At 56.2% G+C, this 22,417-nt stretch overlaps 1 protein-coding gene across 1 annotated transcript; it reads left to right on the top strand.

Annotated features, from left to right (window-relative positions):
* Nucleotides 1-1,979: 1,979 nt before the first annotated feature.
* Nucleotides 1,980-21,937, top strand: Rp1l1 (retinitis pigmentosa 1-like 1). Its single transcript, XM_005373909.2, has 5 exons — nt 1,980-2,006; nt 10,176-10,803; nt 16,178-16,319; nt 16,978-21,567; nt 21,729-21,937. Exons 1-5 carry the CDS (start codon nt 1,999-2,001, stop codon nt 21,935-21,937), a joined length of 5,577 nt encoding a protein of 1,858 aa, XP_005373966.2. The 5' UTR covers nt 1,980-1,998.
* The last annotated feature ends 480 nt before the right edge of the window (nt 21,938-22,417 follow it).

The following is a 22,417-nucleotide window of genomic DNA, read 5'->3' as shown; positions in this document are numbered from 1 at the left end:
CCCTGGGTGTCCCACAACTCCACTGAGTGGTACCCAGGCAGTGCCAGTAACCGAGGTGGGCTCAGTAGTCACGGACACCAAGTCCTCCTTGCACAGCAGCTCTGACTCCCCCACCCGCCAGCTGTGGCTCTTTTGCATCCCTTGCACCAATCTTCTGGACTCCTCCTGAGCACGGAAGTTCAGCTCACTGCCTGTGCCTGCGGATGCCTCCAGACGCTGAGGAAGATGGGGTGGCTCTTCCTGTGGTCCATGAGCTGCAGCATCTTCCTGCCCTTGCTCTTTGGTGCTGCTTCTTCCTTGGTCCTGGGAGTACAGGGGTTCTGAACCGAGAAGGGCAGTTGGCTCATCTTAAAAACGAGAGGAAGATGGAGAGGGATGTGATCCTTGCATCCCCCCTGGGGCATGGAAATGCCTAGGAAGCAGTGGCTCACCAAGAAGCAGGGTCCCTGAAGTCCCTGTGATCTTAAGTGCAACTCCCCAGGTGATGTTCTAGGGCAGTGGGGGGTCCTCTGAGGGGCTCCTGCAGGGCCATGCCTGCATATAAGCAGGGTCCTGCTGAGCATGTACAGGGCTGAAGTGCAATCTGGGGGCACAGGGAGGCCACTGATGTCCTAGCTAGTGTCTGATTGGGTTGCAAGTTGATGGCCTGTGCTATGATTTGGGAGAGCTTTGCCTCCAAAAGTTCAAGAGTTGGAAGCTTGATCCCCAACCTGGTGGCATTAAGAGGCAGTGGGACTTTCAAATGGTGCTTGTGCAAGGGAAATAGTTCATCGACGGAGCTGCTCTTGTGGGATGGATGTGGCCCATGGGGAACCCTAGTCAGTTTTCTCAAGGACGGGTGGTGATGACCAGAGCTGCCCCAGCTTCCTGTCCCGTCACACACTCTCCGTCTCTCCTCCCCATCTTCCTCAGATGGCATCCACCATCATATAACTCAGCTGAGGGTGGTCAGGTGACACTTGTGTCCATGGGCTGAGCGATCTTGGACTCTCCACCTACTGAACCGTGAGCTAAATCAAGCGAAGTCCCAAGTGCCAGCTTTGGAATTTTGTTATAGGGAGAGCCTCCCCCCATCATGTCCCCTGGCCACCTTGCTGTCGCTGCTGGACACGGCTGGACGGTGTCAGGCTCTGCTCTGTCCATGTCTTCCCCAAACTCTCTCCCACGGGTCTCTGATGCTGAGCCCACTGTCATGGTGATCCTGAGGCCAGGGGCCCGACCCTGAGCAGTGAAGGTGGGAGCCCGGGTCACAGTGTCACCTCCCAGGGGCCACTAAGGGAAGGTTGAGTAGAAGCTGATGAGGGGCAGAGCATTACACAGGGGATGGGGGAAGTCACTCTGGGCTCCAGATACTGTCAGAGCCATCACGGGGTCCTAGAAGGCTTGCAACTTCTCACAATGACTGCAGGGACCCTCTATCAGATCACCTTCAGGGTGAGAATCAGATGACCTCTGTGTCCAATGAATGTCCATTTCTTTACTCATTCAGTCATTCAACAAACATTTCTTGAGCACCTACAATGTGCCATGTGCTGTGGTATGCCCTGGGGTCCCCAGAACAGCCCAGCGTGACCTGGTCATCATCTGGTCAGGTAGGAGAGGGCATCTGTGACAGGATATAAGTCACCTGATTTCTGGAGGAAACTGGGGTGCAATAAGGCATCCTACCCCTGAACTGTAGGCAGAGGCAACAGCAGACATCACGGGACTAACTGAATGGCTGGCAGCTGGCTGCTGACCCAGGAGTGAGACTAGAGAGTTAACAGCTCCTGGCTGGTGCTGTGTCTGTCACCATATCCTCCTGGGTCATGACAGTCCCACCCTGCATAGGGACTTCTGCTGTTTCTGTTGTAGCCATGGGCAACAGACAACTGCTTCTACCTGTGTTCCCAAGGAGAAAAGGCTCACATGGAGTGTTCTAGAAGGTTCTGATGGAATGTTCTAGAAGGTTCTGGTGGAATGTTCTAAAAGAGTCTGTCTCAATCCCAAGGAAGGGACATGGAGCAGTGGGTTTCTGAGTTGTAGCTATACCTAGGCAGGGAGATGTGGGGATAGCTTGGGTCACACACTAGACCAGGAGCCAGCTGTGAGGACGTCTCCCTGCTGAGGCCGCCTCTCTTGTCTGTCTCTTTCCTTCCGCACCCGACCGACCCCGTCCTCTGGCAGCCTCTCAGGCCGCCCACTGTGAACTGCATGATGACAAAACGACAAAAACATTCTCAAGGAAATGAGCTGCTTCATGCACGGAAGCCGTGGTAGTGCATGAGAGAAGGCTGGAGGGATCTGTGTGCTCCCGTGGAGCCAATCCAAATCTGTGCAAGGCTGGCTCCCTTCCGGTGTGGATCCAGAACCTCTTGGGGGCCAATATCCCTGGTTTTCCTGCACCAGGAATGGTGCACCCTCTGCTGTCTCCAAGCAGCCTTCTTTGTGCACTGAGGCAGCTCCACAGAGCAGCAGGTCCACTGCCTGAGAACAGCTTTGACCTTGTTTCTCCCTCTTAGGAAGTGGAGGCCAAGGTGCGGGGGAAGTGTGGAACTTTTCCAAGCTTCCAGTTCCTCCTTGTTTAGGGGGTTTCCCAGCCTCCACTCCTCTGCTCCTTGGAGGAACTGTAGGAAGAGTTGAGATAATGCTTATGTATATATAACTGCATATATAGTCACTTCAGTTCACACCCATGGGCCTTGCTCCCTAACAGACCCTTTTTCTCCCTAGTGCCTTCACTCCTGGGCTGAGGCACTCTCCCCACACAAGCAGGGCCCCACCAGCAAGGTGGGTGGAGCCCTCACAATGCCCTCAGTCCCACTCTGTGGCACCCCTCCTTCCTATGCCACAGACTCCGCCAGAAGTTTTGCCCCAGCTCTGACTGCAGTGACCAGTCCCTCCTTTTATGAACTTTCCTATACCTAGACTTAGCATCGTGGTCAACTACCATGACCTGTGTTAGTGAAATGGTCTCAACACTGGCTGGGAATCACTTGGGGTGAATCTGGTTTGGACACGAAGTGCTCCCCAAAGACTCCCTGAACTGAAGACTTGGTTGCTTGGAGCTTTAGGAGAGTGACTGGATCACTGGTGCTGAGATCATATTTGATGGCTTTATTGGGGGGTGATGGAAACAGGAGGTGAGGCCTAGTGAGGAGAATGGATCATGGGTTATGACCTTGGGGACTACATCTGGTCTCTGGCCCCTTCCTCTCTTTCCTGTCTTTCTCTCTCTCTGCTCCCGGTTGCCATGAGGGGATCAGCCTTGTTGCTCCATGTCCTTCTGCCATGATGTTTCTGCCTTACCTAAAGCTCACAGCAATAGAACTGGTTTACCATGGGCTGATCCTCCTAAAACCGTAAGCCAAAATAAGCCTTTCCTCCTCTAAATTGATTTATGTCAGGCATTTCATCACAGTGATAGAAAATTGACTAACACAGAGAAGTTAAACCAGAAAAGAGAGGAAATACCAAAAGCTCGTGTGGAAACAGTGTTTGAGCCTCAGGACAAACCAAAGGGGTAAATAGCTGCGGGTGAACTTGGCATGTCAGCCTCCTTAATCACTGTTGAGTGGATCTCATTCTGCACCCCCAGGGTGGAGCTTCATGCCAGCCACATTGGCCCATCGCTGATGACGTCAGATCTTCTCTGGGTGGTCATACTGCACTTTGATTCCTTTGATTCCAAATGTCATGCATGCACCACTCTACTTGCAGAGGCTTTGGGATTTTTTTCATTAGGGTGTTTATATGCACAAAATCTCAGCCAATTCTTTTTAAATGATGTTATTTTATTTGTTGTACAACTGACACAGAACCTCATGAATTTAATATGTACAATCTGAAGAATGTGGCCTTAGGAACAAACATCCATGACACCATCACCTAATCAAGGGAACAGACAGACATCCATACACCCCTTGCAGCCCCCTCATGTTCTTTAGGGCCGCTGCCAGACTGGCTGGGTTGTGACTATGATGAGAGTGTGGGGAGCCGCTCTAGGTCTTCAAGGTCCATGGTGGCCAGTGTCACATCATACACAACTCCGATCACTTTCTACTCAAGGCTCTTTGCAGCCCCAGTGACGTGACTCTTGCTTGCATGTTTCAGATTTTCTCTTGCTAGTGAGGAAGGCTGGCTTTTCTGGCCCTGTTATGGTATGTTGCCCACTTGCTCGATTCTGAATATGACCACCAGGCTTTGGCCTGGTGGTCTTCCCTAGAAGAAGCTGAGAGAGAGTCAGCTGTCCATATCCATGGGCTCCGTGTCCACAGACTCAACTCAGAGCAGACCACGACCATGCAGTTACAGCTGTCATGGCTGTGCTCATACTAAACATGGACAGACTTCTTCTGGTCCTTATTGCTGCCTATACTTTTCCATTTGTTATGGTTTGGAGCTGGATGATCCCCCAAATTCTCATGCACTTGGGGTGAGGGCTACTGGCAGATGATTGGCTCATGGGGTGCTATGCTATTGGGTGGATTGCTTCTCTGATGAACTTATGGCTGAATGTGCTGTTAGGAGCTAGGACCTTGTAGGAGGAGCCAGTCACTGGGGGTGGTCTGGAAGGGTGCATCTCCATCCTTGGGTCCTCCTTTCTTGCTCTGCTTCCTGGTTGCCATGCTGTAAGCAGCTGTCTTGTGCCCAGGCCCTTCCACCATGCCTTCTTGCCTTGGAGTCAACCTACCATGTACTGAGACCTCTGGAACCGTGAGCCAAAAATAAACCTCTCCTTTAAATTGTGAGCATTGGGTATTGAATCTCAGCAATGAGAGAGTGACTAAGTCTCCATTCTGTCTTCTACACATCACTTACTCCCAAGCATTTCTGCAGCACTGACAGTGTGCCAGGCACAGGACACAGGGAGAGTCACATCTACTTCCTGTGCTCAGGGAGCTCAGCCCCAGCTGCATGTCCTCTTCCATTTAGGCCCTGTGAGTCCAGGCCACCCCAGTAGCCAACAGCTTCTGCAGAGAAGTCTGGAGAGTATCAGCGAGCAGAGGAGTGGGGCGGGAAGATACTCTGACACTGCTTTAGGTTTCATTATTTGACAGTTTGAGGGGTTCTACTTCCTGTGTCACTATCAGTTCTCTTCCCACGCTGGATTTCTTCCTGACTGATCATGGATGCATCCTTGCTGGAGAAACACTTCCTGTGGGTATATGCTGAGCAAGAGTCTATGTCCATGGTACAGTATCTTCCCTCTTGTCTGTCTCACACCATCCAGGGGCCATGGTCACCCTAGAACAAGTGTTAAGATCCTTGCCAGGGATGAGGTCATACCCTGGGCTTCATGGCTCGGTGGGGGCATCTGTCTGTGGGTACATTTGCAGGCCCAGACTGCAGAATTTTTATTTATTTATTTATTTTTTTTGGTTTTTTTGAGACAAGGTCTCACAGTGTGGTGCAGGCTGGCCTTGAACTCACTTTGTAGCTCAGGCTGGAGTTGAACTCTTGGCGATCCTCCTGCCTCAGCCTCCTGAGTGTTGGGATTACAGGTGTGTGCCACTACACCCAGCCTGGTGCCCAGAAATTATACATAGTATCTTGTGTGTACAGGAATGGAGAGGGGTTGTCACTGCCCATGGTTTTGACTGTGAAAGGAAGTTGGATATTCTCTGGACATGGTAAGAACCAAAGCTTGCATCAGTCTCTCAGGAGGTTACCCAGGCTCAGGGTGATGATTTATTGCACAGCCTCCCCTGCAAGCTTCTCTCACAAATTCTGATGCAACCTTGGCAGCCTTTATAAAGCATGGCACCTCTGTCTTACAGTTACAGTAACAGAGGGCAGAGAAGTCCAGGAGTGCCTCCAAGCTATGGACTAGGTACTGCCAGAGCCAGGGTGGGCCCTGGAGCCAGGGACTCCCCAGAACTAGCTGGCCACTTTTGTGCCAAAGGGCAAGGACAGGGACCCTTCAGTCTCCTTCCCTGAGTACTGAGTTCCGTGGAGCAGGAGCCTTCTCACCAGGCTGTGCCACACCCTGTCTAATTGTGTCCAGCACACGGCAGTGGACTGCGCTGCTGGTAGGTTGCTCTGCCTGTCAGTCAGAAGCACCATGGCTTTGTCCCCGCCCCCGCTCATCAGTTCCTCTGGGCCTGAGGTGCGCCATGGTTCTGAGGCCACTCGGCACTAGCTGCAGGAAACCTTCTGCCCCGAACCACCTTCCTTACTGTGCAGTTCACGGCAGAGCCTCCTTTTCACTCTTCATGTTTCTATTTTATGGGCTTTTGTTGTAAAATGCACATAATATAAAATGTACCATTTTAACCGTTTCTAAGGGTACAGTTCCCTGGCGTTAAGTGCAGACCCATGGTTGGGCCCCTCAGCACCGCCCGTCTCCCCAGCTTTCATCTTCTCAGATGGAAGCTCTGTCCCCATTAAACACAAACTCATTTCCCATCCCCCAGCTCCTGGCAGCCCCCATCCTCCTTCCTGTCTCCGACCTGACTGCTCTCCGGGAGTCCTAGGATCACACTGCGCTTTGGTGACTGGCGTGTTTCACTCAGTACGGTGTCTTCGAGGCCCCTCCAGGCAGCACTTGCCAGAATGTCCTTCCTTTTGAAAGCTGAGTAATATTCCACGGTCCAGACGGATCCCAGGCTGCTAATCTGTTCATCCATCAGTGGACCCCAGGCTACTTCTACCTTTCGGCTATTGCATGTAATGCTGCTGTGAACAACGGTGCACAAATGTCCACTGACTTGAGCCCCTGCTCCCGACCTGTGAGTGTGCCCCGCAGTGGACTGCCGTGCTGTGAGGTGGCTCGCAGTTAATTCCTGCTGGACCTGCCACACCGTTGCTCCTAGTGGTTGCAGCGTTTCACACGTTCAGCCCCGACACGTGTTCAGAGGAGCTTGCCTCTTTCCACCCGCATTTGATTGACTTTGATACACGCATCTTCATTTCTCCACAATCGCGATGCACCTTGCAACCGCCGGCACGTCTTTGTCTAGTTTCTCACCTCCTTTCTTACTGGGTCATAAGACAGCGGCGCTCTTAACAAGGACGGCACAGCCGAGTCCCGGCGCGTGGTGTCGGAAAGGCCGCTGGAGGCCGGGTGGCAGCAAGGACCCTGGCAGCACTTGGCTCCCTGGTGGGTGGGAACAGCTCCTGTTGTCTCTGGACGACAAGCTCTTGCATGGCCTCTGGGGACAGGCTGTGCTCAGGCCACTGCACTTTCTGCGGGTCACCTGTGACGGTGCAGTCTCCCCTTCCTCCTCGACCGCTCAGGCCCGCCCCCCTGCCCTCCATGTCCCTCACCTGCCTGCACACCTTCCTCCCTCCCTGCCCTCTCCTCCCGAATCCACCAGTTCGCCCGGCTCCGCCCACTTCCAGGACAGCTGCCACCAAACTGTCTCCTCCCCTGCCGGCCCTGCCCAGTGCCACCAGCCACCCTGGCGGGCACCTTTTGACTATTTCCTGTGACTTCTACTTTTTCTCCTTTTGCCCCTTACTGTGTTTTTCTCTGCCTCCCTTCCCCACCACCCACAGCTGGAAGGCAGCTCTTTCCCGCTTCCTCCTGAAATCCCTGGTGTGGCCGCCCTTCCTCACACCCCTTCCTCTCCTCCCTCTTCCATCCTTCCTGGCTCTGCCCCAGCCCCTTCCAGAAGCCTACTTGGCACTGGCTGGGGGTGGGGCCTGGGGTGGGGGAACCCTCTGACACTGTGGGGGTCCCCCAGTCCCTGCACTCTCCAGATGGGAGCATCACAGGTTGTCTCTGTGAGGCAGGGAAGGGAAGCCCAGCAGATGTGGTCTCCGCTAGGCCAGGCAGGTGTCACGGCTCTGGTGGTTCCCTCTGAAGGAGGAACGCTAGGGACGCAGTGTGCCATGGCGCCTGGGGCAGACTGAGGGCATCTGGCGGAGTCCTCCCCACGCTTCTGCATGGCAGAAGGCCGGGGATCTCTGGTTGGCCCAAGCCCCTTCACATGATGGGGGTGACACTCCAGCTCACATCCAGGAGCGGGCTGTTGGCTCAGGGACTGCAAAGTCTGTGTTTCCATCTGAATACTGGATGCAGGGGCAAGTGTCCTGGCCCCAGTGCAGCCTTCTCCACCCTGTATATAGTAGCTTCCAATCTTCACCTCCTCTGCCAGCCAGCCACCACCACAGCTGATCAGAGGTGGCATCAGGGCCATTTCTATTTGCCAGGCTGTTCTGGCTTCTTCCTTTGCTGGTCGGCCCATTCTTGAGTTGTCCTTTAGTCTCGGCTCAGGAGTCTCCACACCGCCTCCTGCAAGAAGTCTTCCCAGATTGCAAGCAATCTTCCTCTGCTTGCATCACACCCTGTGCGAGGACACACATTTGTTATGTCCACAGGAACATGGCCATGCTAGGGGACATGGTGGAGCTATAGTGCAAGGTGACTCTGGGGGACATGGTAGAGCTGGGGGACACAGCAATGCAAGGGACACAGCAATGCAAGGGCGGTGCACCGCTGGACACGCCGATGCTGGGGACAGGGCGGTGCTGGTGACAGTGTGGTGCTCCCCCTCTGGGGGCCTGTACTCCCAGGAAGGAGACCATGCTCACAAGCATGAAGGAGCCAGGCGTCCGCAGGGGTCTAATGAGAGCAGCTTACAGGGATTAGTCGGGAGGGAGGAGGTGGGCAAAGCTAATTATAAAGCAGGGCAGAGACGAGAGAGGATTACACGGCCTTTTTGTGCACCACACTTTGAAAATGAGAGAAGAATTCCTTCCTTTCATGTGAGCAGGGCCCCAGGAGAGGAGAGGAGAGGTAAGAAGGGAGATGTGGCCTGGCTGGTATGAGTGGCGGCAGTGGTGCCTGAGAGGAAGGCTCTGCATGGCTCTGGCCTCCTGCAGCTGGAGGGCTCCTCGCCCGGCTGTAGCTGCTCAGTGCCGGCTTCCAGACAGGCCTGCCTCTGGTGGGAACCCTTGTGAGATGCCTGCGCTCTGAGCCTGTATATAATTCCCCAGGCCTGCTCTGCTCCACGCATGGGGCTGGGCACCTTGGGAGGGCAGGCTCCACCTCCCTTGGCAACTAGGGACCAGCAAGGACCCAGCGGATGGCAAAGCTGCATGGAAAATGGGGGCCATCTGTTCATGGAGGGCCAGGGATGGCTCCACCAGCAGGGCCCAAGGTGGGCTGCTACCCAGGATAGCCACGGAGCTGGGCAGTGGGAACGGAGGTGACGCGGGTGGAGGAGGTGTGGGGACAAGCAGGAGAAGCCCTTGATTGTAGGTGAAGGGCCGGGGCTTCCTCTGCAGATCCCAGGGCCTCGTGAAGGTTTTAGAGCACAGGAGTGTCCAGTGGAGGCTGGTGGGGGGCCTGCAGGGGCAGAGCAGAGCGTGGAGACAGGGACAGCGCAGCTCCGTGGGTGGCACTGCAGGAGTCCTGTGTGAGGCTCCAGTACCACGGCAGTGAGAGCAGAACGAACAGGGCGTGGCGACTGAACCTGAGCCTCCCGTGGCAGGTCTGTGTGTCTAGAGCGCTGGGATACGCACATGTAAGCCTCATTGTGCATTGTGTCAAGACTTAGGGGGACTTGGGAGCAGCATCTTCCTTCCCTGGAGCAAACAACACTCAAGCATAAAGGGAACACCCACAGGATCCCGAGGGCGCGCCCTCTGGGTCACACAGTACCCCAAACCCTTGGAAAGGCTTGGGGCCACACTTCTGCCTCCACCCACTGGCAATTAGAAACACGAAGTTGGGAAGCAGAGGTCCCCCAGGCCACAAGGGCGGCCTCAACAGGTGCCCCAGGCCTCTGACTCCTCAGCCAGCACTTGCCCTGTGTTTTACGGTCTTTGCTTTCTCAACCCACCTCCCTGACAGAAACCACTGAAGTGTTCAGAGGTCAATGCTGGCCTCTGGGGGTAAGAGAAATAGCAAGGGGAAGGAAAGGAGTAAAGACTTTGGTCTTCACTTTGTGCCTGGTGCTTTTTATGTACAAACCCACTGAATGATCAGAACCACTGTGTAGAGTGACGGTGGCTGTCCTGCAGATGACTGCGCAGATTAGGCCATTGCCCTCCTGGGCCACCCAGGTAGGAAGTGGTGAGGGTGGGGTTTGAACTCACGTCTGTCCAATACCAACCCTTTGTTCTTTCTCCCAAGCTGCTGCTCCACAGTTGAGTGGGGCCCATTCGGGGCGGCAGGAAGGGAGGGGAGAGGCAGGGAGGTGAATCTGGGAGCCACTCCTGACCTCGCTCTCCCGCTGCGTTTACAGCTGCCGGGGCCTCGGCATCATGAACGGCGACCTGAAGGATGTCCAGGCCCCCAGCCACCGTGAGTGCCTCCTACCCGCTGTGGCTCACACTCCCTCCGTCACCCGGGTCACGCCGGCCAAGAAGGTGACCTTCCTCAAGCGAGGGGACCCCCGGTTTGCTGGGGTGCGCCTGGCTGTCCACCGACGGACCTTCAAGACCTTCAGCGCCCTGATGGACGAGCTCTCGCAGCGCGTGCCTCTGTCCTTTGGAGTGCGCTCCGTGACCACGCCCCGGGGCCTGCATGGCCTCAGTGCGCTGGAGCAGCTGCAGGATGGTGGCTGCTACCTCTGCTCTGACAGGAAGGCCCCCAAGACCCCTAGGGGGCCAGGCCGGCCACAGGGGGGAGACCCCTCCGCTGTGCAGTCGCGGGATGTGGAAGGTGGGCGTGAGGCGCCCGGGACGTCCTCTTCCTGCAGGGGTCCTGCAGCCCTGAGGAAGGTAACCCTGGTTAGAAACGGGGACACCAGACACCAGCAGACATTGCTTCTCAGCCACAAAGACGCCAGGAGCCGGACAGCCTTCCTCAGCCAAGCCTCAGAACTTCTGCGCTTTCCCGTGAAGCAGGTGTACACAATCAGTGGGCGAAAGGTACGAACGGGATGTGGGGTTCCCTTAACCGAGGCTCCTGGAGCCAGGTGTGGTGGCACATGTCTAGAATCCCAGCACCTTGGGAAACTGAGGCAGGAGGATCACAAGTTCAAGTCCAGTCTAGGCAACTTAGCAATTTATCAAAACCCTGTTTTAGCCAAGCATGGTGGCGCATGCCTGTAATCCCAGCACTTGAGAGGCTGAGGCAGGAGGATCGTTGCAAGTTCGAGACCACCCTGGGCTAAAGGGTGAGCTCAAGGCCAGCCTGAACTGCATAGCAAGACCCTGTCTCAAAAAACAAAAACAAAAACAAAAACAAAAACAAAAACAAAAACAAAAACAAAAACAAAAACCAACCCTGTCTCAAAATAAAAAAATATGACATGGACCAAATGATGTAATTCCGGCACTCAGGAGGCTGAGACAGGAGAGTTGCAGTGAGTTCAAAGCCAGCTTGGGCTGCATAACGAGTTTAAGTCCAGCCTAAGCTCCTAGCAAGACCCTGTCTCAAACAAAGAAACAAATAAACAAAAATGCACATTGGCTAGGAATGTAGCTCAGGCTCTAGGTTCAATTTCCACTACCACACACACACACACACACACACACACACACACACAAACTTGGAGTGGGAGGCTATTCTCAATTGGGCTGCTACTAATTATAGGTATAGAGGGTAGGGACACCCAGCCAGGTCAATTAATCCACGGGCAATTGCTACCTACATTCTAGTTTCTGTTTGGTACACTTAGTAGCTGCAGCCTGTTTCTGTGGAGGTCAGGGTAGGAAACAACTGCTCAAGGTGCCCTAATCAGAGTGCCGCGTAAGGGGGCTTCCTGATCCCTGGAAAGCTGGAGTGTGAACCCAAAGCCCAGTCGGCAAGGGTGGCCTGGCTGACTCTACTGGAAGTGACCGTGAGCGCTGAGTTGGAGAACACGTCTGGGCTCAGAGCCGCCACTGCTGCATCTTGACTCTCAGGATCGCTGGGGGCCGCGTCTGCCACTGACGCCTCACCACCGTTACCTCCTGAGTCCCACAGGCTTGCCTTCCTGCAGGGTCAGCTGGAAACAGGAAGAAAGGGTGTTGGATTTGCTTTCATCTAGTTGAGGGAGAATCCAACCTACATCCAGCCCTATCTGCACAGAAAGCCTGCAAATGTAATTCTGCTTTTCAAGAGTCTGAAGAACACAAATTTCCATCAAAAGAAGACAGAGTGGCAGGTAGAAGCTGACTGGCCTAGAAGCTGACTAGAAGCAGGTAGAAGCTGACTCAGCCTCCCCACAGCTGAATCCTATGGCTACTCAGCTCCTGTCTACAACACCCCACCCACACTTCCATGGCTGTAGCAACACACTTGCCATCGGGAATGCAGCTCTCCCTCCTACAGTCAAAAACGTGTTCACATTCCCGCCCAAAGCCACACCCCCTTCGTAACCACCTGTCACAATCCCTACTGACGCCCTCTAGCTTAAGGTCTATGAGAGTCCACAGCTATCAAAATACCTTACATAAAGTTATTAGGAACTCAAGAGCAAAAAGTAGGAAATTGGAGGTAATTGGTAAAAACAGGGTGTACCTGGCAGAGCTGAGGAGACAACTCTGTAATCTCTCCCAGGGCTGCTGCACAGCCATGGACCTCATCACCGCAAAGCAGCCAACACTTGTACAACAGTGGAAATATTCCCTGGCGGACCCTGCTGGAACCACTGGCTTTCCACCAGCTGATCGTGGCTATGTGCAAAATGCCCGCAGCTAGGACCTGTGAGACAGAGAGAGGAGCCCCTTGCCTTTCAGGCCCTTCACTCCCAGCACGTGGCCTCTGGAGACACAGTGCTACGCAGTGGCTGCCCATTGGAAGTGCTTACCACACCCCGTAGGATGACAGCTCAGCATCCTAGAGAGATGCCTGCCAGTGGTTCCAGCAGGGTCCTCCAGGGGATATCTCCACTGTGGTATAAGTTTTGACTGTTTTGGGGCGATGAGGTTCATGGCTATGCAGCCAGCTCATGGGTGCCAGCCCACTGCCTCACATCTTCTGCTATAAAATCAGTTCTTTGGACAGAAGTAAGCTTCCTGGGATATGGCAATGATGAGCTGGTGTTCAGCAAGTGGGTGGGTAAGGATAAAGGATGGATGGTGGGCAAAGGATGATGATGGATCCTGAGAGTCAAATGGAGTCTCCGTCCAGAATAAGTGTCCATCTCTGATCACAAGCTGCTGTCTCCTTGATACAGGGGTTCAGCGTCAATAGCTCCCCACCAGGTGGCTGGCTGCATCCCTCAGGCATGATGCAAGTCACAAGTTTAGCTCTTGGCAGATCGGGTCCTGAGAAGACCCAACAGGCAGATCCACAGGAATGAGGCGGAGTTGACACTGCTGGTTCATCCAACGCTGCCACCCTGCGTGCCGACTGAGCCTGCCCCGGGGCAGCTGGGGAGTAAGTGTGACCGACATCCACTGAGCAGGTTGAACTATCCGCTGGACATCCCCTTCTGGTGAGCGCTCACGCAGGACACAAATGTTCTTGTCATCTGGACCTTTCACCATGAGGAATGCTTTCACTGCTTCCTCTCCAGGTTTCCTTGTCACCAAGGATCTGGTCCTTTCAAGTCCCAAACTGTCAGATTGAGCCATGACCCACTGCCCATAAGTAACTGCAGGACATCTTGCCATTGCTGCCTCCAAAAAAGCAGTCAGCACAATCACACTGGCCCCTGGATTCTTTCCCTGCCACCATTCATGGCTCCTGAATGGATCCCTTATGCTGCCATGGCCAACTTTGGATCACATCGGCAGCCTCTGCAGCCCTGTATGACCCAGATTCCAACATGTTCTTTGGTCAGCTGATTCAGGGAATTCCCCAGGAAGCCACAGGTGTGTGCTGAGGAGAGGCAGCCACATGGCAGGTGAGCTCGGAGCAGGTGCCACGCCACCTGCTCGGCAATTTACTCGTGGCTCAGTGCAAGCTGCATGAGCCTGATCCAGTGTGTGTCACCCCCACCTGATAACCGAGTACTCACCACACCGGTATTATGGCTTCACGGACCATGTAATGCCTGTTCAGCTGTAGTCTAGCATCAGCCAAAACAGTTTCTGCACCTGAGTTTTAGCTACATGACTCAAGAGATCCTTTGCAGTGGCTGTGGAAGCTCCAAGTCCCCTGGCTGGACTTGAATGAAGAATTGAGGTGCTGCACCTGCTCCTTTTAGGGTTAGAAGCAGCCAACCCAGCACTTAGTCCTTGCAGTTCTAATCCACATTGTCACAGTCCACTGTGGCAGCCAGTGGGAGCCAAAGTCCATCAGAGATGACCACTGAGGAACCTGCTTTGTCACTGTGTGCCATGGGGCACCTGTGTCCCACTGTCACTACTTTATCACCAGCTTCAAACTCAACCTGCAGTCCCACACTCCCACGCTGAAGGTCTACTGCCTGCGATCACCTTTGACTTTGCACGTCATGCCCGGAGTGGTTCAGCACAGGAAGCAGAGTGCCCTCTCCGTGCTTATGCAGAAAGGAATTCTGCACAGAGAGTTCCTGATGCTTCAAGATTCGTGAAGGGCTGGGGAACCTGAGGCTGGGTTCCTGGGGAAGGATATTCCTAGAATATTCCTAGAATGCTCCCGAATTAACCGATCACAGCAACACCCTGCTACAGTCAAGAAAATGGCTTGTCGGGTGGTTGCCATTGGAATGACTGGGTTCGGTATCTCCCCACCGTTGCTATAGTCTAGCATGCTGACATCTGGAAGGCGGTAGAACGATGAGTGTGGCTTTTGCCACATCAGCTGTACACCCTTCTCTGCACCTTTGACTCTTTTTGCTTGTGGCTACAGAAAAAAAGCAAAAGGAAAATGGCCTTTGCTCCACTGCCTTGTCTCTGTCTTAAGCAAGGGCATCCAATTAGTGAGGCCTATTTCGTATTGAGATTCTTACCCGGAAGGGAGATGGGGAAATGGGGTTCCAGCTTTGTAAGCTGTGCATAGGTGGAAAAACAGCACCTGGAAAGTGGACCTGTCTAGAGGGTAGCATCTACCACACATAATCTTAGTGCAGCTAGTGCCATTATGCCCTCGGGATAGGTTAGAAGAGTGAGGCACAGAGTTAAGTAACTGTCCCATATTTGCATAGTTAGCAAATGAGGGCACCACCACCAACGGTGCAGAAGTGCTCTTGCGTTATGGAGCCTTTGCCATGTACTAGCACGTACTATGTAGCATATACGAAGTAAGGCTAGGTCCCTATCTCTGGTTAGCTCACAGTTTAGGAGCCTTGGTGAGTGGGAGACCTGTTACAAAAGAAGTTAATAAGAGAAGAAGATGTTAGGACATTTTCACCTAGACTTACTGCAGAGCTTTTAGGGTTTCTGTGAAAATGATCTTCCTGCTCCCCAGGGAGAGTTGAGTCATGACTGTTAACTTTTGAGTCCTTTTCGGGATGGACACTTGATAGTGTTCTTTTTTCCCCATAGGTCACATGTCTCTTAGGGATGAGTGTGCCACTTAGATCCCAATTCTGTCTTCCTCCCTGAGGAGTCAGCCTGCCTGGAAGCATGGCTACATCTGTCCATTGATAGACCCAGGTCATGTTCGTATTTTTGAGATGGACTAGAAATCTGAATCAAAGAAGAAATATACCTAGAAGTTGAAAACACACTTCTAATTAACTGGCCTGAAAGGTTTAGAGTACAACAAATTTATGTGCCATTTTGGGGGAAGAAGATGTAAGAGTCCTCTCCTTCATTTCTTTGTTACTGAAAAAGAACATATTCTGCACTTCAAAGATGGAACCAAATCTCCCAGCGTGCTCATTACAGGGTGATATCACCACAGCAATAGTGTAAACCCTCACACAGGCAGGGGGAGATTTTTCTAAAAGCTGAGGTCTGATTCAGGAGTGGACAGGGACACACCCTGTTGCTGAGTGTTGAGCTGAGTGGGACACCACTGTAAAAGTCAGGACGGGAAGGAGAGTGGTGTTTGCCCTCTCCGTCCTGTGGTGGCAGGGGAAGAGGTAAGGGGTGCACCAAAACCCTTTCAGATTGCAGTGAAAACCTGGTCAGAAAGGAGAGCGCACCTGGGAAAAGCCCAGTGCAGGGGTCAGGCTCCCCATTTGGGCTGGGCTGGTGCTGTCGGGGCAGCTGCGTCGGGAAGAATCCACTCTGTCGGGTGGATATGTGGGCACGGAGGCAGCCTAAGGGCTCCAACCTCTTTTCTGTCCAAAGTGAGCTGCAGCACAGGCTCCCACCCAGAGAGATCGTGGAAGAGGTGTCCGCTAGGGATGGAGGTGTCGAGGGGAGAGACGAACAGAAGTCAGGAAGGGCTGGAGCAACTGGGCTGCTCCCCAGGGTCCTGACTGCACCCTGCCGCCTCCAGGTGGACCCTCTGCAGGTGCTGCTGCGCGGCCCTTCCGTGCTGGTGTGTGCGGGGAACGAGGCCTTCAAACCCCTTGTGATGGACAGCGCCCAGAGAGGAGGGACCGAAGCTTTATCTGTGCTGACTTCAAGCAACAAAAACGGTGAGTCGATTTGGGTTTTCCGCATCTGATATGCATGGGCTGGTGATTCTATAGGGGAGGGCGGGTGTCCACACAATCCAGGAAAGGGGCCTTTGACCCCAGTTCCCAGGGATCCAGTCATTCTGGGGTCCCTCTTGCCTCCTCCTCACCACTGTCAACCTTGCCTGGGTTATGAGGGAGCACAGCATGATGTCTGGAGGCGTCGGGAGTTAGGGAATCTTGAGCTCAACTTTCTAGGGTCTAAAATCGCTTCTACTAAGAAGCACAGAGGGCAAGGGCTCTGAGGACTCATCGGTCACAGCTCCCTGAGTCGAGCTCAGTCTAGCTCAGGAGATGAAATGACAGCGTGTAGCACCCAGAGTTGGCCAGGCTGCTTTCTTCTGTCCCTAGAGATCCCATCTTCTTCTTCTGGCTGGAATGCAGACAGAGCTCTCAGGATCTGACAGTGTGAGTTCAGGCCCTTCTGGGAGGTCATTTATCGGCTCCTGGTGGTGCTCCTTCCCAAGGCACTAGCTCAGTCAGGCCTGCAGGGAGCAGTGCACGGAGCCGGCCTCCCGTGCTGGGGACAGGGCACATGGGACACACAGGTGGTGGGAGGCTCCTGATGCTGGACATGCCTCACTCTCTTCCTCTTCTCTTCCTCCTCACCACGCGCCAGGTTACTGGGGGCCCAAGGCCAAGCCGAGCGTGATCCACTCCAGGTCCAGGTCAGGCAGCAGGCATCAGTCCTTGCCATCAGCAAGGTCTGGGCTCAGCAAGCCTCCCGCATCCCTGCCTCGTGCCTGGATGGGGACTTCCCCGCCTGGCCCCTTGGTGACCGGTGACGACGTGGAGAAGAAGGTCCGCATGAACGAGGACGGCAGCCTGTCCGTGGAGATGAGAGTCCGCCTCCACCTCCCGGGCGAGGAGGCGATGCTGTGGTCCCAGAGGGTGGGGCAGGCCAGCAGGGAGGGCCCCGGCCTGCAGGAGGTAGACCCTGACTGCTGCAGATGGGAGGGCCACCGTTGGGACAGCCTGGAGTCTGGGGCCAGGGGACCAGGTCTGTGCGAGGCAGGGTGCCAGCGAGCCTTCGATGGAAGCCTGCGGCCCTGGCCCAGCTGTGAGATCTGGAGAAACCCCCTGTGTGTTCCCCAGGGTGAGAAGCCTGCACCTCAGAGGAGGTCAGCTTGGGGCCAGGGCAGGAAGAGGTGTGGCAAGGAGCGCCGCAGCCCGGCTTCCAGTGCTGAGCGCCCGGAAGGCTCGGACCCAGACTCCTGCAGCCCCAGAACCCCAGAGGGCTGCGCAGGCAGTGACAGCCCGTGTCTGGCCTCTGAGGCTACTTCCCCGAGCTGGGCTGAACAAAAAGCTGGGGAGGCCCAGTCCCCGGAGGGAGGGCAGCCAGCTGGCTGCGAGCCACAGAGCTACCAGGCACCTGGGACCCGAGGTGTGGAAGGGGCCCTTTCTGATTCTTTGGCCAGTGCCAAGTCTCATGAGGAGTCTGGCAAGTGGGGAGGTCAGCAGTGGGGCTGCCCGGGCCAGGAGAGGAGCAGGACCTCCCAGAGGAAGGCCACCCAAGGTGACAGCCCTTGTCTCTCATCTCCGAACAATGAGGAGCTACCGACAGAGAAACGTAGACAGGGCTCTGGGTGCCACGAGGCCATGGATGGGCCTGTGACAACGCCGCCCTTGGCTCTGGGATCATCTGGCTCCTGGGACACAGGGGGAATCTCCCTCCCACTTTCCGCCTGTGCCCCAGCCCTACAGGGGAGGAGAAGGTGGCAGAGTCCAGGAAGTACCACAGCCTCTCCCAGCACTCTCAATCCCCACCAGGTAGCCCAGAGAGGCCATGCCAGGCTGTGTCCCCACTGCAAGGACACTCACTGCCCCACAGACTTCCCGGAAGCCCAGCTAGCACCAAGGCCTCCGGACAGAGGAGACACCTGCCCACGGGGCCCAGTGCCACGATGTTCTCCCAAGTCGTCCAGCACCAGCAGACAGGCCTCGGGGAACGCGAGGTCACTCTACACCGGCTCCCTTGACCCCAAGGATTCAGCAGCAGCCAGCCGGGTTGCCACCCCCCCTGTGAGTAGCTCGGACTGCGCTTCCAGTCTCTCTCACCCCAGGGCCTGCTCTGCAGAGCCGGTGGGGGACACTGCGTGCAAGGTGCACTTCTCACCGCCCACACCTTCCCGCACACGAGGGGCTGGCAGCCGGGGGGGCCAGACAGGCAGCACCTCCAGGCCCTCCCCGCCCTTGGCTCTGCTGGGTGGATGGCCTGAGGAAGAGGAGCCAGGAGCTCGTCACAGCTGCTGCAGCTCACAGGCTGGGGCATGCCCGGTCCTGGGGACTCCCAGCGGTCACACTGAGGCCTGCTGGGCCTGCGGTGGGTACTGCCCCACGCCCCCCCGGGGGCAGCCCTGCACCAAGAGGTACCCTTTGAACTGCGGTGGTCACCAAAGGGCTGCTGACGAGGGGCCCGGAGCTGGTGGGACAGGGGAAGAAACACTCCAGGTGGGGCGCAGACTGTCCCCAAGCCCTAAACCGGGAGCTATGCAGAGGGCAGTCAGGGGAGCAGGAAGGAGCCCCAGCCCTGGTGCCGGGACAGGCATCTCTGAGGAGCCGCGGGAAGATGGCAGCGTGACTCCCAGCGCTCTGCCCCATGCCTCTCCGGATGCGGTGGTCCGTGAGTGGCTGGACAACATCCCAGAGGAGCCCGCTCTCCTGAGATACGAGGTGGTGGACGAGTCCACACCTGTGGCTCATGACAGCCTAGGAGGTGCTGAGGAGGACGCTAGGGACCTCAGACAGCAGGTCCCAGAAGAGGACCCTGATGAGCACACAGCACAGGACCAAGGCCTCCGAGGGGCTGTTGACGTGGGCCCCAAATTGGGAGATGACCCCCATCAAGGCACAGGTCTGGGTGAAGTGCCTGAGGCTGCTGCGAAGGCTGGGATCGGGGAAGGGGCCCCCACGGGCCGTGCGGCGACACGGTGTGCCCTTCCCGGCAGGGTTTCTGCCTCCGCGCAGATCCTGAAGGCGCTGATGGGCTCCAAGCAGGGTCGACCCAGCAGCCTGCCAGAGCTGTCGGGCCCGATGGTCCAGAGGCTCAGCCGGTCAGCTGAGGCCCTCATCGCCTGCCTCGTCCGGCTTCGCTTCTTTGATGATGCCCTCGGGTCTCTGGCAGACAAAGGGAGGTTCGAAGACTCCCCTCAGTACCAGGAGCTACTGGGGCTCTCCCAGGGCCTGTGGCCGGGCTGTGACCTAGGACAAGGCCAGCTAGATTTGGACTTCAAGGAGCTCACTGCATGCCAGGCCCTGCCGGTCACCAAGGACCTCACGCCCACCTCCTCCTCCGGGGTGGACGTCAGCAGTGGCTCCGGAGGTTCGGGGGACAGCAGTGTGCCCTGTGCCGTGGATGCCACCCTCGTCCCTGAGCAGCTGGAGCGGTCCCTGCAGCTGTCCTCCCAGAGGCCCAATGCCAGAAGCTCAGGACACCCGGAGCACAGGGCAGACCCCCAGCAGAGCTGTCTCACAGCCTCCTCCAGCTCCCCAGTGCAAGAGGAAGCCACAAGCAACAGCAGGGAGCAGACATCGGGCCATGATCCGGAGCAAACGGACAATAGCCCAGAGCCACTCATGGAAAACACCACGCGGGAGGACAGGGGACAAACAGAGAACACAGAAGAAAGAGAAAGACCCCAGGAGGAGGCTGTCCCGGAGGAGGGGCTTCCAGGAGAGGCCAGAGTCAGCGGGGAGCAGGAAGACACAGGGAACGACCCTGCCTCTGCAGCCCTGGGTCTCCCAGGAAGAGGAGAGGAGCCCACAGAGCGCCACCTCAGCCAGGGGGGCTCAGACGCCAGTGAGAATCACGGCAGCCCCAGATCAGAGCCTGGTCTGGAAGCACCGCCTAGGGCAGCTGCGCTGGGCTGGGAGCAAGTCCGGGCCCAGTCCACCCCGGACACCGGGGTGACAAGCCTGCCCGGGGCTCGCTCAGTGACTCTGGACCCTGACCCTGTGTGGGTGTCTAAGCTGCTGACAAAGATGGAGGAGGCCTTCATGGCCCACCTGGCCGGGGCCCTGGCTGAGCTCCGAGCCCGCTGGAGCCTGCAGGACGACAGCCTGCTGGACCAGATGGTGGCGGAGCTGCAGCGGGATGTGGGCCTGCGCCTCCGAGACAGTACCAACAAAGAGCTGCGGAAGATCCAGAGCCGGGCGGGGAGGAGCGCCCGGGGGTCACCCAGGGAGGCCCTCAGGGGACAGGCGTCCCTGCCAGCCGAGCAGCGCCGGCGCCGCCTCCAGGGCCTGCGCAACCTCTCAGCCTTCCCGGAGCAGAGCCCTAACTGGGAGCCCCTGTTCCCCACCCTGGAGGACAGGCCCAACCTCAGTGCCGCCCTGGGGACCGGGCTAGGTGCAGGGGCTGAGGGGGACGAGTTCTGTCCCTGCGAGACCTGCATGAGGAAGAAGGCGCTTCCCAAGTCCCCGAAGGACACCGCAGGGGCTGCCAGTGCACCTATCAAAATAGCCTTTGACCTGCGGCAAATTCTGCAGCAGAGGAGAAGAGAGGCAGCAGAGGGAGCCCCCGAGAGGACAGGGACTGAGCGGCCTCGGGAGGACCCCACTGTCCAGGGAGGGGGGACAGGAGGGCAGAAGCAGGCCTTGGGCCCGGGGAGCCAGAGGCAAAGCAGTGGCCCCAAACTCGGCGAGACGGAGGGAGCTGGTGACCAGGAGCGGGAGAAGGAAGTCGCAGTGCGGGAGAGAGGAGGGAGAACCCATGCCAGCGTGGGCAGCACCCGGGAGGAGGAGGCCGAGGGGCTGGAGAATCGCTCGGCTGAACAGGAAGGAGCCACTCGTGACGGCTCCGGGGACGGGGATGCTCCCCCAGAGGCTGCAGGAGAGCAGGGCAGTAGTGCTGAAGCCGCAGGACAGCCACAGTCTGAAGAAGGACATGACGGCGAGAAAGAAGGTGGCCCTGGAGTTAGCACAGGACAGGGCGGGAGAGGGGAGGCTTTGGGAAGTAGCAGCCTAGACCAGGAGGGGAGGCCCATGACACCCCCGGCCCAGGCTGGGGATGCGCCCCACCAAGGGCCAGGCCCCCAAACGCCCCTGGGCTGCTGCTCCCAGGTCTCTCGGAAGGCCTTGGAGGACCAGTCAGGGAGAGACCTTGGGTGCCTGGAAGCCCCACAGACCAAGGGGAAGGTGACCACCATGTATCCAGCTTCTGAGGAGGGAGGGTCTCCTTCAGACCCAGGGACTCCAGAGCCAGGGGCAGGTGAAGGCTGCTGCACCCACGGACAAGACCAGAAGGCAGCCAGAGGCTGTGCATACACCGCGGCAGGCGACAGGGCAGATGGCTTCAGTCAGGGTGACTTAGATTTCTAGCAGCAAGACAGTGGCCACCAGCAGGAACTGTTCGAAATATTTTGCCTACAGACCTGAGCACAGCTCAGGCCAATGGTAACTTCAAGGAACTAAGGCAAACATGGAGGATCTGCCAAAGGCCTGGCCCACCCCGTGCCATCCCTGGGGACTACAGTCTGAGGCCTGGGTCAGCCTCGCCATCAGGGAAGAAGGGGCGCAGGAGTGGGTCTGCCGTGCCGTGGGAGGTGGGTGACCTGCGCCCCTCCACGGAGCACGAGTAGGTGGCTGGCTGGAATCGTCCGTGGAGGGCTGGGGGCTGGCTTTTGCTAGTGAGTGTCGCTCTATTCCTTTTCCCTATTGATCTGCTGTTATCGTCTCCTGGGCTGCTTCTGGCACTCACCTTGTTTGACGTTGAGGGGCTTTCTGCTAGTCTTGAATATATTTAGTGACTCTGCAGATATGGGTACTTCAGAGAAGCGATGAATTCAGGGTCACTAGATGATGTTGTTCTCAGCCTCAAACTCCCAGTGTTTTCTCTTCATTTATATATAAATCTTTGTAATGGGAAAATGTAAAATAAGTAAACAAATAATAAATAAGTAAAGCAGGAAGAAAGGGAAGCACTCACATATAATTCTACCCATCAGAGGTAGCTTCTGTTGGCAAACTGGAATATTTCCTTCCCACAGTTTTGTAAGCATTCTGTAGTTGGGATTATTTTTTATATAACATTTATATACTGCTTTTTTTTTTTTTTAAAG

The sequence above is a fragment of the Chinchilla lanigera genome, unplaced genomic scaffold (assembly GCF_000276665.1).
Source record: "Chinchilla lanigera isolate Chin_1 unplaced genomic scaffold, ChiLan1.0 scaffold00002, whole genome shotgun sequence".
Classification (NCBI taxonomy): domain Eukaryota; kingdom Metazoa; phylum Chordata; class Mammalia; order Rodentia; family Chinchillidae; genus Chinchilla; species Chinchilla lanigera.
The sequence above is the reverse complement of the archived record's forward strand: the minus strand, read 5'-3'. Positions and strand labels throughout refer to the sequence as shown.